The sequence below is a fragment of the Dermacentor andersoni genome, chromosome 8, assembly GCF_023375885.2.
Source record: "Dermacentor andersoni chromosome 8, qqDerAnde1_hic_scaffold, whole genome shotgun sequence".
NCBI lineage: Eukaryota > Metazoa > Arthropoda > Arachnida > Ixodida > Ixodidae > Dermacentor > Dermacentor andersoni.
Window position 1 is genome coordinate 122,392,312 of NC_092821.1, and position 22,526 is coordinate 122,414,837.

Below are 22,526 nucleotides of genomic sequence, written 5' to 3' on the forward strand. Positions count from 1 at the left end.
GGACTTCTGAAGGGGCACAAGTGGTTCATCTCCCAAAATCAAAGCGGGGTGTAAAGGTCTTTGTAAATTCTATAATCTGCAGAAGCGAATTATACAATTATTTCGATAAAGTGTTCTTGATGGTGACATGTTTTTCGTTCACTGACGGTTCACTTTGAGCAAAACTGAAGATGTCGTTATACTTTATTAAGCCTATACGGATGGCACTGAGTAAAGCCCAGGTCGCCAAGTAGTTTTCTCATATACAGAATGGTGTGATCACTCAAAAAGAAGTTACGGTATTTTTTTTATGTATAGCCTGCGCCAAAAATATAACAGGAAAGGTGCGGATTATATGCAAATTTCGCTTCGAGGTGTGCCTTCGCCACAGTGTAGCACACGCTATCATGAAGCCACACTTCAAGGCAATGTTCGCCATTGAAAGTTATCGCCTTGTTAACCCAGCCTTTTCCCCCCACATGTTGAGACTCCCTTCTCCCCTCCTTCATGGTCCGCTCGTTGTCCTTCTCTTTATGGATCGCCAATTTGCACTCTGCCAATTGGCTGATACTGCCTACAGTGCCACCAAATTCGAACTCGGATCACGATAAGGTGCGCTCAATGGCCCAGCAGCATAGCCGAAAAGGAAGTTTTACATGTTGGTGGGTTATAAGCACAAAAATACAGTATGTCCTAGCTGGCTCTTTACAATCTAAACTTAGGAAAATGTTGCCAAAGAAGGCCTTCAAACATCAAGTGCTCGTTGAGGATCAGAGGGCAAGCTGGGTTAAAGCTTTTTGAATCTGTCCTCAAAGGGTCGTAAAAATCTGCGACAGTCTTCAAACACTCCAGATTCTCTCTTTGTAATTTTTTACCTTTCTGAAAAATCATTTATTGGATGGACTTCAGAGTCATGAAGCATTAAGATGCAGAAATATTGAGTAAATCAAAAAGGACTACTAGGTGTCATTGTTCCATTATACCTGAAATCACCCTCAAGACCTCCCAAAGCAAAAAGGAAAAGAAAGCTCATTAATTTTAGTATCTGTGTTCATTTTTCACCTTTCATAATACTACTTTTGTTTCATTTGTGCAGCACCGAGGCCTTCTATTTCTCCATCAACAGCCAACACTGGCAATTCACAGCAGGGATGCCTCCCCCAAGATAATCTCTGTGACTATGAGGCTGATAAACTATTTCATCTGGAAGCCCATACCAGGGTACATAGTGACGAGCATCTGTTTAAGTGCCATTTGTGCCCTTGGAGCTTCTCAAGAAAAGATGCCTTGAAGAGGCACTTGTGCATCCACACGGGTGAGCGGCCATTTCAATGTCCTTCATGCCTTCAGAGATTCTCACAAAGGTCCCAGGTCAAGCAACACATGCGTACCCACACAGGCGAGAAGCCATTTCAGTGCCCTTCATGCCCTCGGAGCTTCTCACAAACGCCCCACCTGAAAGATCACCTGCGCGTGCACACAGGTGAAAAGCCATTTCAATGCCCTACATGCCTTAAGACCTTCTTGCATAAGTCCAGCCTGAAAGATCACCTGCGAAACCACACAAACGAGAAGCCATTTCAATGCCCCTTATGCCTTCGGAGCTTCTCGCGCAAGTGCAACATGCAGGAACACCTGCACACACACACAGGCCAGAAGCCATTTGAGTGCCCTTCATGCCTTCAGTGCTTCACGCGAAGGACCCACCTGAAAACCCACCTGCGCACCCACACAGGTGAGAAGCCATTACAGTGCCCTTCATGCCCTCGGAGCTTCTCACAAACGACCCATCTGAAAGACCACCTGCGCACCCACACAGGTGAGAAGCCATTTCAATGCCCCTCATGCCTTCAGAGCTTCTCACGAAAGAGCCACATGAAAGCCCACCTGCGCACACACACAGGTGAAAAGCCATTTCAATGCCCTTTATGCCCTCAAAGCTTCTCGCATAAATCCACCCTGAAATACCACCTGCACACTCACACAGGCGAGAAGCCATTTCAGTGCCCTTCATGCCTTCAGAGGTTCTCACGAAAGACCCACCTCAACGCCCACCTGCACACCCACACAGGTGAAAAGCCATGACAGTGCTCTTCATGCCTTCAAAACTGCTTGCATACGTCCAGCATACGTTTATGCATTCAGAAATTCTCGCTGAAGAATGCCATGAAGCAACACCTGAGTATTCATTCATTCCTGAGTATTCAACAGTTTTCTGTGGGAGACTATGTTCTCATTTGAAACTACAGAGGGCCACCAAGATTGCTTCCGGGTACTGTGGTACGGCAAAAAGGACCTGTTTATTGTGCGGTTATGGTGCACATGCCGCAGGGCTTCGTAGCGTGGCATCATCACCAAGATCAGCTTTTCCCGGTGGCGCTGGCGTCTCCAAATCCGAAAACAACAAGGACAGGTTCTGGGAGTTCTCAGACACACCTGCGGAGACGACTGTAGCAGTGCACATTGCTTCAGAGGCTGCACCATCCGTTCGAAGATGTCCTGCCCACAATCAGCGACCACCAGATCCCTACACGCCATCTTAGTTTTGTATAACCGTAGCTGCCTACAAATTAAGCGAGAATAAATGTTGTGTATGTGATAGCGCCACATGCTGTCAATATTTTCAGCGAGTCAACCTTCCAGGTAGGCGCATGAACCACTTGCGATTGCTTATAAGACTGGCATGTATGTCTTCTGGCACTTGCACTTGTTCTTCTGTTCTTGCTGCATTATGTAGCAATAAAATGTTTGCTACTGTTCTACGTTCATCTGCAGATTCCTGCGGCACAACAGTGACGCCATTGCCGTTCGGCACCAAAGTGCTCGGCATGGGGTGCATAATTCTCATGATTGCAACGCGCTGTGCGTTACCTTAAATGGTTGTAAAATCTAATTTTGTAGCTTGTATCGTAGTACACCAAAGCTTTTTGGAAAAAAATGCTAGAAAACACATGGCAACTGGGCACACATACCATTTGATGTCAGTCAAACGCTCAGCAGACTCATATGTAGTTATCTACGCATTGTGCAAGTTGTTGCAGCATGAAACGCTTACACATGCTGAACTGGTGGGGCCCAGAGCGACATGAGATGCATATTGTCTTTTTTGCTGCTTTGCAAGCTCTCGTTTGCACTCTTCGAATTCAGCCTGGGTTAGCAGCTTTGGGTGGGGCATTATTTTGGTGGGAAGTTTGACATGCTGACTTGGCGAGAATCATTGCAGCGTGAACGTCCACGTGCAACAAGCTGGGGGTGCTCTAGCGGACCTAGATACATTATGTTGTTTTCCGGTTGCACAGTGTATAAAAATGGCGACAGGAAACCAAAATGAAATCGAGCTGGTGGGTCATGCCAGAATACGAGGCTGCCAGAGCAAAACATGACTCTCACTTGATGCTGCCTGCAGCAGGGAACAGTGTTGTGTTTGGGTTATCGCGTATTAAAAGCATGCATTACGCTTCCAATGACACTTTGCCACAGGTGCTGTGAAACGTATAGTAAGTGAAAATGCTTATCGCAGTAGGGTTGGCTGCAGTAGCTGTGAACGCAACGTGCGAAGGCTGACGCCGCTCTCTGGGAAGTTATCGGGTCGCTGAACGTTATCTGCAGTTTTGTTGAGTGCCATGGTGGAAATTCTCAAATGCTGCACAAAGAGTGCCAACTAGAAAACATGACCCTTGGAGCCTCGAACTACAGGGCGCGGCAAACCAGCATCTCTGATTAGCTTAAGCAATCCAAAAATCGCCGAATAAAGGTAGCGCATTCCTGCAGCGGTTAATTCATGTTCGGTTAATTCGAAAATCCACTTAATTAGAAGATTTTTTGTGGTCCCGATGACTTCGAATTAACGAGGTTTTACTGTATAACAATGACCAAACTTTTGCATGTTTCAAACTCTTCTCGTTCAATTTTCCAGACTTTTTCTCTCAGTCACAGGTTAAAAACAACCGAAAACGCAAACAGCATCACCATCGTTACATTTTTCTGCAGCCTCAAACCCGCATGCACGCATCTCTCATGCGAACTCAGAGGTTCCATTTCTGGTACAGCCTCGATAGCAGGCACTGCTTGCTGCACTCTCCTGTGAGGCTTCACGCTGTCATTGCTGTCGCCTTTTGTTAGTCGCAAATGGTCAGTTGTACTGTTCGTATCGCATATAGTCTGCATTGTAGTTCGCTTCTGCTGCATACTGCGACGCTAGGCTCAGCCGCTTCAACAACCAATCTCTACAGTGACTTAATCGGCAGCTGTTACTGATTGTGCTGACACTGCCTTCATCATTTGCCTTCAACTTGACAAAAGCTTCGAAGCGAGGAAATTATAGCACACTGAAACGATGGAAAGGAAGGCCACCATTAACAGGCAAGTGCAAAGTGGCCCTTCGCGATCGGACGTCACAAAAAAGTTTGAAATCTTGAAGTAGACAATATCAGACAAGAAAACTCGGCAAAGATGTTATAAGCCGCCGAGAAAGCTGCTGCATCCCGACAAAAGAATGTCGGCCAAGGTGCCCACCCAGAACTTGAGGAAGCTATTCTGGTGTGGCTGAAAACCATTATCGCCAAGCAATTGCAGGTGTCCGGTGATGTTTTAAATCAAAAGGCAGCAACCCTGGCGCTTCAGATGAACATTGAGGGTTTTAAATTTAGTGATGGCTGGATCCAAAAGTTGGTGTCCAAGATAGAGAATGGCCCGTCTTTGACACAGACCCCGATGCTTACCCAAAGTGCTCTGTCATCAGTCGAGTTGCTCATTATTTTCATGCACGCTAAATTTTAGCCACTACTATTTGCACAGCAGCTGGACGCGATGCAAACCACACTTGCAAACCTTAAACTTCTGCGAAAGCAAGTGCAGATTTCTGACTATTTCACAGCACCTAATGCTTGACGTGCTGTTTAGAGGTTATATTTTATACATTTTATCTTTCACAGTGTACTTTCTAAAACATTGATTTTCTTATCGTAAGTGGCAAATTTGGTTTCGGAGCTACAAAGCCATGTTTGGCAGCTTTTTTCTACAGCAGTTCAGATATAGCGGTGGTGGTAACAATCGTATTTTTTGTTCTTGATATTGTTATAAGTGGACTGCACTGTACATTTCTATTGTACAAGAACTTCACTGAAAAACAAATTACGAACTGTCAGTGCTTTGAATGAACCGTATGATGCTCCCCTGACACTGCTGGAATTAAACAGAGTACTTCCTGCCGGCAAGATAACGGCAGCATATCTTGACCGCATCCACTATTCAATGCTTGCCCATTTATCACAAACATACGTAGCGTCTCTGCTGGAAATTTTTAGCATGATATGGGAAACCTCGAAAGCATGAAAAAGCAAAATAGTAGTACCGTTCTTAAAAGCTGGAAAACTCCCAACATCCTTCTTCAGCTACTGACCTATCGCTCTCGCTAGCTGTTTGTCGAGATCCTATGAAAGTATTCTAACACCAGTCTAACATTCACATTTGATACACAAAACCTGTTAGACAATTATCAATGCAGGTATAAAAAGGGTTTTCAAAACTGATCCCCTTGTTTGATTGGAACATGAAATACGGAATGCCTTTCTACACAGCACCGTCTCACAATTTTTATTGACCTGGACAGAGCCTACTATCCTACATGGATAATTGGTACATTGCAGGATTTGGCAGGCCTAGGGATTCGTGGCAAGATGCTGAAGTGTCCAGCAGACTTAATGTCCAATCGAGCATTTCAGGTGCATCTGGGCACAGTGCTTTCGTGCATCTTCGTCAAAGAGAATGGTGCACCGCAAGGTTTTATTCTAAGCATAACACTGTGCTTAAAGTGAGCTCCAGAAACAGAATTATGCGATCTTCTCTAATGCATTTCTTATACATTGATGATCTCCAAGTTGTGTGCTGCCCATCAAACATGCTAACTTGCAAATGGCAGATTCAAATCACTTTAAATAAATTGATACTGTGGGCAAATAAAAACGTCTTCCGTTTCTCTGCTGAAAACCTGTTGCTGTGGTTCATTTGCAAAAAAGTGGTTTACGACAAGACCCTATCTTGAAACTGCCTGAAGCCGTACTGCCAGTCAAACAAGACCACAAGTTTTTAGGGGTTTTATTCTATAAGAAGTATAATTTCCTAGCGCACATAAATCGTCTGAAAATTAAAGCAAGCAAGGCACTTAACATTCTCAATATCCTGTCTCGTAAACACTGGGGCTCTGACCACCAATGTCTTCTATGTTGTTGCATAGTACACAGTAAAATAGACTCTGGTTGCATAATTTGTGGCTCAGCCATACAGTCGTACCTCCAGCGATTACACTTAGTTCATAATCAAGGGCTATGTCTAATATCTGGTGCCTACGGGGCATCGCCTATACCTAGTTTACTCGGAGAGTAATGAGCTGTCTTTGGAACATAGAAGAATGCAACACATGCTTACATGCATTCTCAAAGTTCGATCTTCGCCAGAGCGCATTTGCAATAATGTTATCACCTGCTGCGATACACAGCTACACTATGCAAAAAAACCACATGCAATTATACCTCTTATACTATGGTGCCAAATTATGTGAGAAGCACCATCGTTGAAGGTACGTGGGAACATACTGATAGGCTAGGCTACCACAACTTGTCTGTTTTCACAGCTGAATTTTATGCTCTGTGGATGACAATGGAAAAAATTATAACAGGCAAACACTCAAAAGCAGTTGTATATACAGCTTCTGAGTGCACTAAATTCATTTCATTTGCAAGCTGAGCATGAACCCTTCATAGGTGATATTTTAAACATGTGACAAGTATGTCAAGGCCAATCCATCTGTCTGCTGGTTTCCAAGCAACGTCGGGATTCCAGGAAATGAAAAGGCAGATGAATGTACAGCTAAGGGAGAACACCAGACTACAGTGGAATGTTGATAAATGGAAATCCCTTAAACAGAATCGCATTTTAAACGGAACACCGTCCTCATGGTTGGTTGGTTTTGCATTTATGCAATTGTGTTCAGCTTTGTCCATCAGCAAATGGAGCTCCTAATAAATGGAACCAACTTGCCTGGTTCCTTGAGGTTCCGTTTAAAGATAGTCAACTGTATTTAGAAAATAAAGGTACCAGTTAGGGACGGGCTTCAAGCTTTAAGCGCTGACCGTCAAATGGCAAAGCGAATGGAACTTGAGAGAAAACAACAAACCGCAACTTACTAACTCTGTCTTTGGTGAATAGAAAACATGTCGCCATCGAGAATGCTTCATCAAAGTAATTTTCTGCCGACTTCAAATAGGGCACACATCTGGGGTGCGATCTTGTACGCGTTCCAAAATAGAACGGAGGCGGTTCGTTCCACCGAGCCAAATACGATTCGTCAATTTGAACCGTGCCGAACGCCATGACGTCAATTATGACGTGATATCTGCTGTCCATCATTCCGTGTCGTCTGCTATCGGACGAACGGAACGGAACATACCGCCTATTTCGTGACGTAAAGAATGAACCGCTTCCGTTCTATTTTGGAATGCGTACAAGATCGCACCCCACATGCACAATTATTTATTGAAACAGGAAGAACAACCCAAGTGATAATTGCCAGGAACCATTAATAGTGATGCACAGTCTAATCATATGTCCACATATTGAAATAAAAAAGATGCTTCTGCAAATCACATATTACACATAACTTTACACCCTGCCTTGATTTTGAGAGATGAATGAGTTGTGCCTCTTACAGAAGTCCTGAACGTTCTCGGAGAAATTGGTTTTATGAACAGGCTTTAGAGCAACACAGCTTTTGCAGCCTTTACCATTGTTTCTTCAACACCTTGTGTCTGGCACAGCATGGCCTAAGTAGCTTATGTGCCATTAAACTAGATTTAAATAATCGAAGGAAATCTTGGTTTAGACTGCACCTTGTCCTTTTCAGCAATCATTTGTCAGAATCTTGTGACGGCAGAGCACAAACAGAGCACAAGGAGCAGGGTGCGTGTCAAATAGTTTCCACCTTGAGCAAAACTGGATGTCATATTCTGTTAAGCCTATAAGGACGACACTGATCGAGTGTAGCCTAGGTTGCCAAGTAGTTTTTTCAGATAAAGAATGGTAAATATTAAATCACTCAAAAAGAAGCTACCATATTTTTGGCCTTATAACCCACACCAAAAATATAATGGGAATGTTGGTGTGCGGATTATATGCAAATTTCGCTTTGAACTTTCGCGCTGCCGTGAAGCCACATTTCAAGGCAATGTTCTCCACCACTGAAAGTATAGTAACCCCATCCTACTTCCTCCCCTGCATGTTGAAGCTGCCTTCTCCCCTCCTTCGTGGTCACTCGTTATCCTCCTCTTTATGGGTCGCTATCTTGCACTCTACAAGTTAGCTAATAGTGCACACAGCACCACCATGCATATTAGAACTCGGATCAGGATAAGCTGCGCTAAACGACCCGGCAGCATCGATGAAAAGGAACGAACAGTTGCTGGCCGAAGATGTACAACATGGACAAGTCATTTGTACCAGAGAAGAGACTGTTTCTGTAAACATTTGAGGGTTGCAATGCATTTACATTGATGAAAATGCTGCATCAAACTGTGCCAAACGGCACCGTGAAGAAAATCCTGCTATATGCTGCGCAAAATTTTCGTTTATGGCACGTATTGCACCAGGCCTGTGCCCATATCCGCACCTGCTTCGAATTGGGAATACATGTTCTGCGCGCGCGAGAAGGCGCCGCGCATGTCTCCCTTCTTCGGGACTCACGCTCGCTGGCTTTCCACGACAGCTACAGCATATATACCTAAACATGTTTGCAAACGGTAGGTACCGTCGATGTATTCTAGGCACATCGCTAGGCTCCGTCCACATTCACCGTCCCCGCTTGCATTATCTTCCTTCGTTTTCTGGGGGGGGGGGGGGGGGGGGGGGAGGTGCCGAAGCCACGATTTATTTATGAGGCACGCGGTAGTGCGGAACTTTCTGTTAATTTTTACTACCTGGGCTTCTTTGATGTGCACCCAATGCAGATTCTTGCATTTCGCACCCACTAAAATGCGGCCGAACGAGACGGTAAGCCTATCTCACTGACCACCGCAATGATGACGACCGACGGCGCCTGCGATCTGGCCGCAGCTCGTCATAGTGCGCTTATCTTTGACAACACGATTAACGTGAACTCAAATGAACTGGTTTTCTCGGTTTTGCCGATGCGAATACCAAACGAAATGCAGTACTTGCAAGCCACCCGAGGCTGCCTCGCTGATCGGTGTTTGCTTTCCATCCGCGAGACGAATTATGCCGTCGGATCATTCCTGGCGATCACGCCAGTGGTTTAGTACTAGGCGCTGCTTTACGAAAGACTCGCACATGTACATTTGAAGTAATGTTGTTCTAGTAAGTACTGCTTTATCTGAAAGAAAAAAATACACCGCCCATGCACCTCGAACAGATAGTAAACCAGCGAAGCTGAAGTATGCGGCCCCGATGTTTATTGCTGGTTTAATTCTGGTGGTTTATTAAACTGTTTCTCAATTACTGGTTCCGTCTTTGTGTTTCTTAATCAGGTTGCACACATGTTTGACTTGGGTTTATAACAGTGTTTATTTGAAATGTCGCACATTACGGTTCGCATAATCACCATTATGGAGGGGTGCAATGAGCGGTTCATTGTGTTAATCCAGCGGGTCCATTTCTGAATTATGTTGCGCATTTGTGTTTTGTAATGCGTTATTCATAGTGTTTATGACTCGGCTGTGCAGTGTAGTTACCAAGTGACACACTGGGGCCACACATTTCATTTAATTGAAGACAGGGACACATATTTATATGGAGAAAGACTGCTGCACGCGTGCTTTGCTGCGAGAGAGAACAACGTCACTATCGGCGTAGCCAATGGCGCGCCGCATCTTCCGCCGGAACGTTTCTGTCCATGGTCGGACCGCGAGCGTTTCAACTAAGCTGCTGTAAAAGTATTTCTTTAGTTATGTCATCATGATATTGTCTTAAACCTGTCCCCCCGCGATCTGTGTCCCTTCTCTGCAATAATACGTAGGTTTCTGTGCCTGCTTAACGAGAAATTTGTCCGTCCGTCACGTAAGACGAATGCGACGACTCATACCCCCTAAACAATGGCTCACACGCCCGCATTTTCTGTGGTCGGACCACGAGTGTTTTGCCTAGGCATATATAGTTTCGCTTTTGAACAAACTAACATATTTCTATGTCGCCGTGAGGGACCGGTGAGGTACCGGCCGTACAGTGAGCAGTCGGCCGCGGCTGTCGAATCACTCCACTTTGTAATAAACTGTACATTTTATTTTGCGAACAGAAATTCATTAACACGTACGCGTAGGCGTACGGTTCATGGCACGCACACTGCAATTTACGTAGCTGTGACCGTGCCGCCCGCATACGCGAACGTGTGATAGGCTATCCACTGCAGGTGGCTCAATTCCTTGAGATGAAAATAAATTTATTAAATTCTTTATCGAAATGCAGAATTAACTGTGAATTAATTAGGATTAGGTTGGCACTTATCTTCTTAAATAACAACAATAAAATGGAGCAGCAAGTTGTAGAAAAAATACTTCCATCTTAGTATGATATATTGAATGCAATGTTTAGAAAGTACTAACTTATACAAAGTTTCCTCTCTGCACCAGAGCAGTAAGGTACTGCTCCAAAGCATTCTTTTCTTGCTCCAAACAGCACATTTTTCTGCTCCGAAAGCTGCTCCAAAAGACCAAGTGCCACTTCCATCACTGCAGCTAGTTATTTCCGTTGGTTATACATGAATAACTTTTAATGCGACAGCATTATATGCCCCATTGGGCGAATATCCAGTGGCAGCAGCTGCGCCAGTGAGCGATTGTACCAAAAATGGCTGACGGCGCAAAGAGTAAAAACACATTAAAGATGCTCTGATTGACGTCAAACTTCTCAGGGAGGTTCCTGTAAAAGAAAATTTCGTAAATTTCGGTCTGGGTGGGAATCGAATCCAGACCTCCGAGGTGTGGGACAAGCACGCTTGCCGGCTCCACAGTTCTGGTTGAATAAACATGTGCCTAGTGTGTGCATCATTGGGCATATGACGGTGAAGCCAATGGGGAGGAGGTGGCGTAACATCATGAGTGTATAAAATAGAAAACATTAATGTCCAATTGAATGCCGCTGTGCAGTCCTTTGAGTTATGAACTCCTCGTGGGCAAGTGAGCGCGTTGAGACACTTGGTGTATCTTTATTTGGCCTTACCGAGGCACAGTTAGAGCGCATGCAAGAGCTTGTGTGAACGAGGAGCGCGCGGAAAAAACATTTCACCAAAGGTACTATAATGCTTTAGCATTCTCACACGTAAGTAGTCTGAAGTGTCTCTGCCAAATTTTTTTTAAATCTGCACGAGGTGTTGCATAATTTTTCTGGGCTATTCTGAAAGGGGGGTGCGAGTTTTACGTGTTGGTGGGTTATACCTGTTACGGGTATAACCCACCTAGCTCGCACTTTACAATCTCTACTTACGAAAACGTTGCCAAGTTCGGCGTGTGGTCAAGAAGAAACCCACTGATCAAGTCTCATGAGAAATTTGTCGTGCCAATGAATCATGCATTTTGCAAGTGCGAAATGTGGCCTTCAAATGTCAACTGCTTGTTGAGGATCGGAGAGTAACATTTGTCGAAGCTTTTTGACACTGTCATCTAAGGGTCGCGGAAATTCGTGAAAGTCTTTGAACATTCCAGATTCTCTCACTTCCTGATTCTTTAGCTTTCTGAAAAAATATTTATACAGGTGGACTTCTGAAAGAGTCGTGAAGAATTTAGATGCAGAAATATTGCGTAAATCAAAAAGGACCACTAGGCGTCATTTGTGCTATCATACCTGAAATCACCCTCAAACCTCTCAAATAAAAAAAAGAAAGGAAATCTCATTAACTTAAGTATCTGTTCCTTTTTGCATTTCATAATACTACTTTTGTTTCATTTGTGCAGCATTGAGGCCTTCTATTTCTCCATCAACAGCCAACGGTGGAAATTCCCAGCAGGGATGCCTCAACCAAGATCATCTCCGTGACTATGAGGCTGATAAACTGTTTCATCTAAAAGCACGTGCCAGGGTCCATACTGGCGAGCGTCTCTTTAAGTGCCATTTGTGCCCCCGGAGCTTCTCGAGAAGAGACACTCTGAAGAGGCACTTGTGCGTCCACACGGGTGAGCGGCCATTTCAATGCCCTTCATGCCTTCAGACATTCTCACAACGGTGCAAGGTCAAGGAACACCAGCACACCCATACAGGTGAGAAGCCATTGCAGTGCCCTTCATGCCCTCGGAGCTTCTCACAAACATCCCACCTGAAAGACCACCTGCGGATCCACACAGGCGAGAAGCCATTTCAATGCCCATCATGTCCTCGCAGCTTCTCACGCAAGTGCAACATGAAGGAACACCTGCACACCCACACAGGTGATAAGCCATTTAAATGCCCTTCATGTCTTCAGAGCTTCTCACGAAAGACCCACCTCAAAGCTCACCAGCGCACCCACACAGGTGAGAAGCCATGGCAGTGCCCTTCATGCCCTCAAAGCTTCTCACATAAGTCCAGCATGAAAGCCCACCTGCGCACCCACACAGGCGAGAAGCCATTTCAATGCCCTTCGTGCCTTCAGAGATTCTCACGAAAATCCCACCTGAAAACCCACCTATTCAACCACACAGGTGAGAAGCCATTACAGTGCCCTTCATGCCCTCAAGCCTTCTCACGTAAGTCCAGCATGAAAGACCACCTGCGCACTCACACAGGCGAGAAGCCATTTGAATGCCCTTCATGCCTTAAGAGCTTCTCACGAAAGACCCACCTGAAAGACCACCTGCACAACCACGCAGGTGAGAAGCTATGACAATGCCCTTTATGCCCTCAAAGCTTCTCAAACAAGTCCAGCTTGAAAGACCACTTGTGCACCTACACAGGCGAGAAGCCATTTCAATGCTGTTCATGCCTTCAGAGCTTCACACGAAAGACCTACCTGAAAACCCTCCTGCGCACCCACACGGATGAGCAGCCATGACAGTGCACTTCATGCCCTCAAAGTTTCCTTCATAAGTCCAGCATGAAGGTACAACTGTGAATCCACACAGACGAGAAACCATTTCAATGCCCTTCATGCCCCCGGAGATTCTCACTCAAGTCGAGCATGAAGAAACACCTGCACACCCATACAGCGACAAGCCATTTCATTGCCCTTCATGCACTCAGAAATTCTTGCTGAAGGGTGCCACGAAGCAACACCTGAGCATTCATGCAGGTGACCGACCATACCGTTGTGCCTTTACCTCCAAGTCCTTTGCGCGGGCTGGTTACTTGAGCAGGCATAAGAAAACACAACACCATGATACTATAGAGTAGATCAACAGCTATGTAATGCATTGTAATGCTTATTATTACATTATGGATGTCTGAATGATCCGCTTTCTAAGTTCTGTTATGAAATGCCGTCTGTATCTTTGTGTACTGTTTCTTCATATACAGTCGAACCTTGATACAACGTACATGGGTATAGCAAATTATGGGATATAAAAGATGAAATATAAATATCGGTTTTTCATGCTTTATGTGGAGCTCTCTTCTGCTATAACAAAGTCAAAAATGAGGGATCTGTCGTAGTATTGACTATAACGAAGCAAATATTTGTTAGTACATGCCCTAAAATACATATTCTGGCAGAAAAAAACATCAAATACAGCCTCGCAAACCTTGGAGCGGCCGTCATGATGAAGGCACAGAACATTGGCAGGCACACAGCTGGTGGTATCAAGGGCTAAGCCTGCACAATCAGGCTTCGGACAAGACTCGCTATTCCAGCCTTACCAGCTATGAAGCAATTATCATTGTGGTGAGAGATACATCTGCATTCTATGGTGAGAGATCCATCTGGATTCTATGTGCTGTTCACTTCGAGGGCTAGGCCTACAGGATGGATATGTCACTGAAGAAATTGATAGTCCCAGCCTTGCAAGCTTCAAAGTTGTCATTGCAGCTGTCGTTCGCATTGATAGACAGGCCACAGGCTGCCGTGAGGGCTGTGCTGGCCATTCATCTTCGGGAGCATCCTGGCGTTCTGAACTTTGGGCCATCCTGATGAAGGGCAAAGTCAGACAGGAGCTGAAGGAAGCGGAAGGTGATCCCACCTCACGAAGCTGCAGATGACGCCTGCAGCTGCAGTAGGAGTCCTGGGTATCATGGCACCAAATGTAAAAAACCGAAGCATATTCCAAGGCTACACTGATCTTCCTATTTTATTGGAGCTGTGTTGGAGGGGTCTGTGTTGAAGACGTGCCGTCCCTTTTTGGAACCAGGCAGCCAAGACTTCACTGGACCAGTGCAACTAGTCAAGGCCTGTCCAACACATTGCTACAAGAGCACACTTTGCAACTTCACCAGGCCACAGAATTCTAACACAGGACCTGTGAGCTTCCATTTACGTGGCCGTTTTTGTGACCGTTTCTGTGGTCCGAACTTGCAGACAGCTGCCGTGCCAGGACACCTTCTCCTGGCGTACTGTTCAAGGTTCCTGATATGGCCATCCATTCTTTGGCCAAGTGTGGACATGACGTTCATGATGTCTTGGACCCTTTGATCAAGTCCATAGCTGCAGGACCAAGCGCATTGCTGCTTCCCTCATCGTCTCACCTTGCTGCAACGGTGGACTGTATTCTTTGGCTGAACAATGTTTTTCTCATTTGCTTTGTTTTGTACTATTTTATTTGTTGTAGTCTGTTGTTAATTTACATCAGGTCAAGATGTCTTACTCTTGCTTCTTATTTAAGTCTTTACTATTTGCTTTCCCTTCCATGTGTACATTAAATGTTTTGTTGGAGATATGCAAATGGCTTTATCTTCTTTTGGGTGCTCCAAGGTTTTGCCTGAGTGACCCATTCCAAATATAAAGAATTTGCATCACAGCTACTGATTCCGGGTAACCATGTAGAAAGCAGGCAAAAGCAGTGTTAAAAATCGCTCCACATGGTTAGATAGTCTGTTGAGACTTTTAGGACCAGCTGCCTACCTTAGAAATGAGAAAACACGACAGTGGAAGTGAAGAAATACTTAAATTTAGTAAAAATACTAAAAGTCATTTGATTATTTGTTATGTTGACTGTTTATTAAGTAAAGACTGGAAGATCTTGTTCTGTAATAATGCTCTGAATAGCCATGCAGCTCAATATAGTCGCAGTAGCAATGGGTCTGTGCCGCAGACATGGAGAAACGTTTATAAAGCTTTTTAATGAACTATTCACATAACATCTGTCGAGGGCTCAGTTGCCATATACATTGGTTCTATCATTGATGTTGCAGCTGCGCACGTAGCTCCACATAATCAATGAGTCCGAAAAATCAGGTCATAAAAAACACTGAATCATTCTTGCCTTTCTTCAAATTTATTTTGCCCAAACTACACGCAATTGAAAAGTGATCCAATATTTGTGTCAATATGACAAACGTAAATGAAGGGGGAAATGGCTAGACCAAGAGAACAAAGAAAATGATTGGGCTTGGTTCAAGATCTGACAGCAGCTTCAAAGCATAACTAGAAGGTTGGTCCAGGATGCTATAGACAGTAGACGTATGTTCGAAAGAGTTTGAGGGCATTACGGTCAGCTACATGCTTTATCCATAATACTATCTGCAATGTGTGTGTCAACAACAGGCCTCATGAAAGATGTTTCCTATGTAAGTAAAACTCTTGCTTGGGCTAGTTGGTTCATGCTTCATCTACATGAACCGTCTACATGAACGTCGTCTACATGAACCAACTTGAGCATATTTGAGCAACTTGAGCATGAACTACTTAAGCATATTTATTCTAGATTGGGCCCTTTCTTTCAACAAAGCTTTCGCACTGATCCTGCCATTTTGTGCATTAACGTAATCACCGTCTCCGCTTGCCAGCCTCGAGTGGCGCCGGTCCTGTCGTTTGTGTTCTTCTGTCCTGGTCTATTGCGCCTTGCTCTTTTCATTCCTATGTAAGCGTGGTTGTGTATGTTGCAGCTTAAGAACTGAAGTTTTAGTTACCCATTTCCGTGCCAGACTTGACAAATGAGCACGCTTATGATTAGTACAAGTAAATCAGGATGTCTCAATAGTGTACTGAGTAGACGTATGTTAACAGGCTAGGATTTTCTTTCTCTTCAGTTATTTTTCACATTTTATTTTACTTGTTGCACAATGTAGACTAATAAAGGCCTAAGCACAAGAGGGAGGATGAAAAAGTAGATGCATACATGACTTTTTTTAATTACAAAATTTGTCTCCTGCTTCGATGTCATAATACATAACTGCCAATTTTCACAATTTTATCACAAGATGTCATATTTCTAGAGGTTGCTTACGATTGTTGTATTGACACCAATAATTTTATGAATTCTTTCATTCACGTCCTATTAAGGGCAAAACTGATTTCAACAGAAAGCAAATATAGTTATTGGGCAATTTTCAGATCCACAGTATTCAGATCCGCTCGGTTATTCGGACTTTCTGGCGGCAGTGCCACAAGTAAAACGGCAGATGAAAATTTGGCCGACGTTGAATGGATATATCGCAAATAAATATTATGAAGATTTATTTTTCTGTGACGCCGATTATCTTTACTGTGAACATAGAGCAGCATACCTTCTCATAGCGCCTCTACATAGTGAATTCAGGTTACAATCCAAGAAGCGTTGCATAATTCATTGTCCTAAAGTCAGCTTCGCTGGAATACAATCGTCTTATGCTGCGAAGCATACGCAATGTACTGCGGTGAAGCACACTTGCGAGCGGAAAGGGGCCACTGTCGCAGGACATGCGGGAACCTGCGATCTACTGTCGGTAAAAGCACCGAGACGCCTATTACATGTACTAGCAGTCTTTCAGAGCTACTTCAGACATGGCTGTTGCTATTCGAGCTCTTGTTCCCACCACCTTGCCAGGACGTAGCTAATATTCGAGAAATAACACTTCAAAAAACATGAGCAGCATGAACTTCGGCTTGATGAACAAAATGTTACTTTCTTACAGCTATGGCTGCACTTTTCACCACTGAACATGGAACATAAATCGCCACAGAAACAGGTTTTAGTGGCTGCCAGTACAGTTATTACAGGCCTTGGTATTCATACTGTGAGAGGAGATGGCAGGCGCGCGTGAATGTATGTGTCAATAAGGAACACATGTCCTGTGAAAGTGTCAAATAGAACACAAAAGCAAAATGACATACAAGACTGAAAAACTGAAATTTGGCCTAGTCAGCACCAACTAGCATGAATTTTAGTTCTTGTGTAAATGTATTTTGGCCATAAGTGGAAAACCCCAGAGTACTAATGTTGAAAATAAAACCTATAAGAAAAAGAAATATTGACAAAGCTTTAAAGAATGAAAATTCACAGTGTAAGCTCATCAGAAATTATGTGCTTTGTCTTTTAGTTGAGGTTTTTTCACAAAAACTTAAATGTGGTTTGTAATGAGAGACAGTCCTGAATGCTGACAATCCTAACTATGCTGTCACACTACAGTCACTCAATGTGGATCTAGCTTCTTTGCTTCTTCCTCCAAGCTTGGTGTCAGTGTCTTAACAAGTAAACGCAGCGTGGGCTTTCTCATACAGCTGTATAAAGGAAAACATAGACATTTACAGGACAAAGGACTCCTATCGGATAGACTTAGCAAAAGGTCTCTGCACTTGCGTGATGGGGGTATTTAATAGCTCATGCGATTCAGAGATGTTTCAAGCATTAAACAGGTTTAATAGTTCTTTGTACATGCACCTCTGCTCACAAGCTTCCATCAGAAGTCACAAAACATTGCGTTAGCCTGCAAGTCATTATTTCACTCACATAATTTACCATGAGGCCTTGTGGATTTGTATTTATGAAGAAGGATTAAGCAGTTACACGAAGTGGAAATTAAAACGAAGCAGCTCTCATGTATTGTGCGAATCAATGCTATAGGAAACATTTTGCTGGTAACTGCCTATTCAGCATCGATACGGTTTATGTGGAGTGGTACCAGGCAGACAAACCTGTTTCTATAAAATTAACAACTTTTTGTATGTTTTTATCGCTTTGAATGTTGCTATTCCAGCAAAAAAAGACACATTATTTCATGCTGAGAGTGTGTCCAGCGGCGTATGACATTTGTCGTACGTGAAAGCGAATAATTCTGCTATTGGCTTCAAGTAGCAAAGCAAAATTCATGCCATTTCTGTTGCTCTAAGCAAAAGCACGCATGCAGTTTGGATGCTAGCACAATGCTGGCAGATTGATCTCTCCATGCCAGTGTTGACCCAACTTGCCGCGTGAGGCACTGATAGTTCTTGCTGCGACACGGCGCCTGGGCAGTGTCAGTAGTCCATACGCTATTATGAAGAAAGGCAAATTTTCTTTTAAGGCTACTATTAATGAATTTGCACAGGATTATTTTTGTACACTCTCAAAACTAAGAAAAGTAAAGACATTTGTTCTCCTCAGCTTAAGGAATTCCAGATCCAAGTTTCTGCAGGTAATGTGACGGCATCCCTGTTTTGGGACCAAGAAGGGCATACCTTGGTTTAGCTGTAAGTGGGTGCTACAGTAACAGCAGTCAATTATTTATCATTGATGGTAAAATGAGGCAGATCAGATTGACAGGCTTTTAAAAGCACGTTTATCCTATAGGTTATGCATGCCATGGCCGAATCCATTCTTTGAAAGCTGAAGAGCAGCTCGATAAGGACTTGCCAATCGGACTTAACAGGAACAGACTCCACTAGACCTGAGGTTGCCATCTGTACACAAATACAGCCACAGCTTGAAGAATGTGCCTGCTAGATATGGTGTCAGAGCTGTGTTTTTTTTTTTTTTTTACACACCCATAAAATTAGCCCAACTGTTCTCGTACCATGATACAAGGGTGTATTAAAAATCATGCCAACCATTTTGTGCATTGTGTTGTGGGGTGGTCTATGAGATACTTCTCACTTGTGTCAAGTTCAATGTGGGCCAAACAGACCACTGCTTAAATGGCTATCGGAGGAAGCATTCAAACAATATAAATTGGATGGTGCAGCGCAAATTGCAAGGCCTGCTCACATCAGCCATACTTTCGCACATTATGATCCCGGGCAGGAGCAGCAACAAAAGAGCATGTGAACTCATGAAGGCATATTTTATCAGGGAGATCACACTACCAACCATAAATGCGCTGCAAGGCAAGGCATAAGGGAACGAGCTCTTCCAGGAATGCGCCCAAGTGTTGCTAGTGATCGCAAGCTCGGACACCATCTGGTTCTTCCAGCGCAATTAACTAGAATAATATTCTAGCACACAATACAGTAATACATAAAGTTATGTTTTAACTAAGCTCAAAAGTTGAAGCAGCTCTAGCAGCGTGTGCAGAACTATAAACCGGAACACGCCATACTTGTTTCACAAACATCACTATCACGTGGTTACAATTGTGAGCAGCGTTTTGGCCCATAATTTCACATCTACCATGCATGTGTCACCAGTTATCACCTTTTCAATACGTCGAAAGACACTTAAATGGAACAGCTCCAAAAGTAGCAGTTCATGATCAGCTACAGCAATGTTTTCTTGAGTGGCCAGGGCGGCAGACAGGCTGCTTTTTAACAGCGGAGCTGTTTAAGGTTGAGCTCCAGCCGTGCCCGGCGACCGCTCAAAACTCGGCGCAGCTATGCAAAGCGAAGTGGAGAGAAGGAAAGGCTAGGCGAAGCATAGAGAGGCAACAGCTAGGAGCGCGCGTCGCGGCGCAGGTGTTTGGGTGAGGAGGCGCGCGGTGGGGGATTGCCTGCGCCTATCGATGACGCAAGCCCTGACGTGCACGTGCACTAGTTGGCGTGCGCCGGCGGCATCAGTGCCCGATCCACCGATGATTAGCATGGGCAGACCTAAGAAGGTGCTCTCCCCCGAGGAACAAGTGGAGCGACGGCGCAGTAAGCGGGAAGCCGAGCGTGAGCGGTCTAAGCGGCGTCGGGAAGATCGGGATTTCCGGGCGAGGGCTGCCGAAGCTAAAAGGCAGAGGAGGGCCGACGATCCCGAGTTGCGGGCCAGGAGACTTGCTGCGGAACGGCAGTACGATGCAACCCATCGCGAGGAGAGAAGACGGGCAGCCCAGCAGCGAAGAGCTTCCGATCCTGGCTTGCGCGTAGTGGAAAGCTTTAGGCGGACACAGAGACGAGCCACGACTGGCGCCGACGGGCGATTGAAACGTGAGTTTCTCAACGTTGAGTTTGAACATAGTTGTGCAGTGTGTTGTTCTAATGCATGCGATCTGCATGATAACTTTTTAAAAGCTAACGAAGCTTGAGCGAGCAAGCAAATTCTTATATCCCGGTCACACGGGGCACTTTCGATCGCGACCGAGCATAATCGGGATCCTTTCGCAGCTTGCGCAAACAGAAATTCAATTACGATCGGGCTCAAATTCCCGCGTCAAACGTCCTTGAATATGATGTCTAGATGCGCACTATCTGTGTATTGAGTTCAGCCTGCATCGACCCAAACGCCCAAACTCGCCCTGAAGCGCTTTAGACACAAGACCAATTTGTGCGCTCCGTACATTGAGTTTCCTTCAATGTTTGAATGGAGTGGGGCGAACGGCGCTCTGCCGATGAGGCGCCGCGTGTGGAAAAATTGTGCGAGGGCGCTGCGAGCGAACTGGATTGGGGCGGAGACGCGCTTTGCGGCATATTCAACGCAATTTGGCTGCGGCCGCTGAAACCGATTGCGCGCGTACGCTCTTATAACGGTGCTTTAGTTCAACTGCAAATTTATACTGGCACATGTTTACTATGTATACATATTTGAAGCCTAGGTTATACAACATGGCGTCTTCAATTTTGCTGTCGTTGTCATGTGCGTCGTCTGCTAGTGAGCGCGCGTTCGTTGCGCGGACGCTGGCGGTCGCCCAGTTTTTCACGCAGAAAGCCTGTGCAGTAATTTTTTTATGGTTTTACTTGCTTTGGTGCGCCCGCGACTCTTGTCAGCCGGCACAAATTGTAGTTTTAGCCAGTTCAACTGCCATTTTTAACATTGACACGTAATTTTTGCCACACAAGCCGCCTAATTGCAACATGTCATTTTACGCGCGCTTCTTGTTGGTGGAATATTGATCAGGGACAACGATCAAAGAAAACAATATTATAAGGAAATATACCAGGTTTATTAACTGCGCTGTTCTAGCCACCATAAGTGCGCGGCGCGAAGAGATGCGGATGACCAATGCACTTCTAGGTAAATCTATGGGTAGTACATAGATATATACAATTTGTCGCACATAACTTGAGCCAAAGTATCAAAAATGAAAGGCACTCCGAACGCGAGTTGAACCGATTGCATATTGTTGGCATTGAGAGTTACCAAGGCTATCAATTTTTAAAGCAGGTGCACTCCAATCTGCGCTCAGAAAAGCGCGCGCAAGCACGTAGCGAGCCGCGCCAATCTCATGCAGAAAACAGAAGAGGAGGGGGAGTGTGGCGCCACTTGTGACACTGCTCATCGTTACCCGTAATGTGAATGATGAAAAGGTTGAATCTGCCCCCGAGATTACAGATTTGAACGGTCCGTTGCAGTTGGCTTGTGCATTGAATGCCGGTAGCCGAACGATGGTTTACGACGATGGGGTAGGTAGTAAGCTAATGGACGGTCGGCACTACTTGGATGTGGCTCCAGGTGAGGGAAAAGTTCCTATATCCCTATACTCTTCGATCACCATGCCGAGGAATGGTTTCCCCAGATATACTTGGGCCCACCAGGGTAATTACACCTTTGCATCCCTCTCCGTTTGCTACATCTAGTAGTGAGATTAGGAGAACCGATCGGCGGGGAGTTGAGCCAAACCACGTTCTTGACATGGCCATGACAGTGATACACCACAATTTGGTAGAGAAGACTATGACGTTTCCTTCAAGCAGCTCTACCAAGGACATTATGCGTCAGCAGTCAGAGAAGAATGCGGTTTACAGGAAGCTATTACTAGAGACATTGCCGTTAAGCGTGGCGATCCCAATACGATTCAGTACTGGTAAGATCGGAAAAAGGAGGTATTTGCTATGATTACACGGCTTGGGAAACTCCATGCATTCCTAACCCTTTGAGCTTAGGGAGTTCATTGGGAGAGGCCAGTCGGAGTGCTCGAAGTTGCGTGCACGAAGTGTTGCCGAGCGGGTTAGAGAGATTGAGGAGTTGACTAACATGGGATAGGGTCGATTTGTGCAATAACGAACCTGTGGCTTGCGCCATATACTGCAATCTAATATTTAGTGACATTCTAAATATTCTGGAGGATAGAATTAGGTGTTATCCTTTTAGCGCCTACGTAGTCGTTGATTACTCTAAGAAAGTTGAGTTCCAGCAAAGGGGAAGCCCCCATGTGCATATACTACTTTGGCTTGAAAATGCTCCCGAAGAGGAATTGTCTGGCGGCATGCCTGACACAGTCAACATGATTACCACCTTGGCTTCGCTAGACATTTCGTTGCTTCGCGGAGAACGTACTCGGATGCATGCTTACACTCATACTTGCTACAAGAAAGGACAGACCAAGTGTTGCTT

At 44.8% G+C, this 22,526-nt stretch overlaps 2 protein-coding genes and 1 long non-coding RNA gene across 10 annotated transcripts in view; 2 read left to right on the forward strand and 1 right to left on the reverse strand.

The window, feature by feature from the left end:
* Positions 1–22,526, forward strand: part of LOC140219863 (uncharacterized) — a 478,555-nt gene that overhangs the window by 328,338 nt on the left and 127,691 nt on the right. The window lies entirely within an intron of this gene.
* l(1)10Bb (BUD31-like protein) overlaps positions 1–22,526 on the reverse strand; it is a 125,930-nt gene that overhangs the window by 37,491 nt on the left and 65,913 nt on the right. The gene's annotated exons all lie outside the window — the stretch shown is intronic.
* LOC126529029 (uncharacterized) overlaps positions 1–22,526 on the forward strand; it is a 76,722-nt gene that overhangs the window by 26,480 nt on the left and 27,716 nt on the right. Inside the window, exon 4 of one of the 6 annotated variants that reach the window (XM_055069581.1) lies at positions 11,934–14,825. The exons of 2 other annotated variants lie outside the window; for them this stretch is intronic. In XM_055069581.1, the coding sequence (XP_054925556.1) occupies positions 11,934–12,838 (905 nt within the window). In that variant the 3' untranslated portion in view covers positions 12,839–14,825. Of the gene's footprint in view, positions 1–1,075; positions 2,742–11,933; positions 14,826–14,928; positions 20,183–22,526 lie in introns of those variants that run through there. 3 more of the 6 variants (XM_055069579.1, XM_055069576.2, XM_055069575.2) reach the window with 3 other exon arrangements.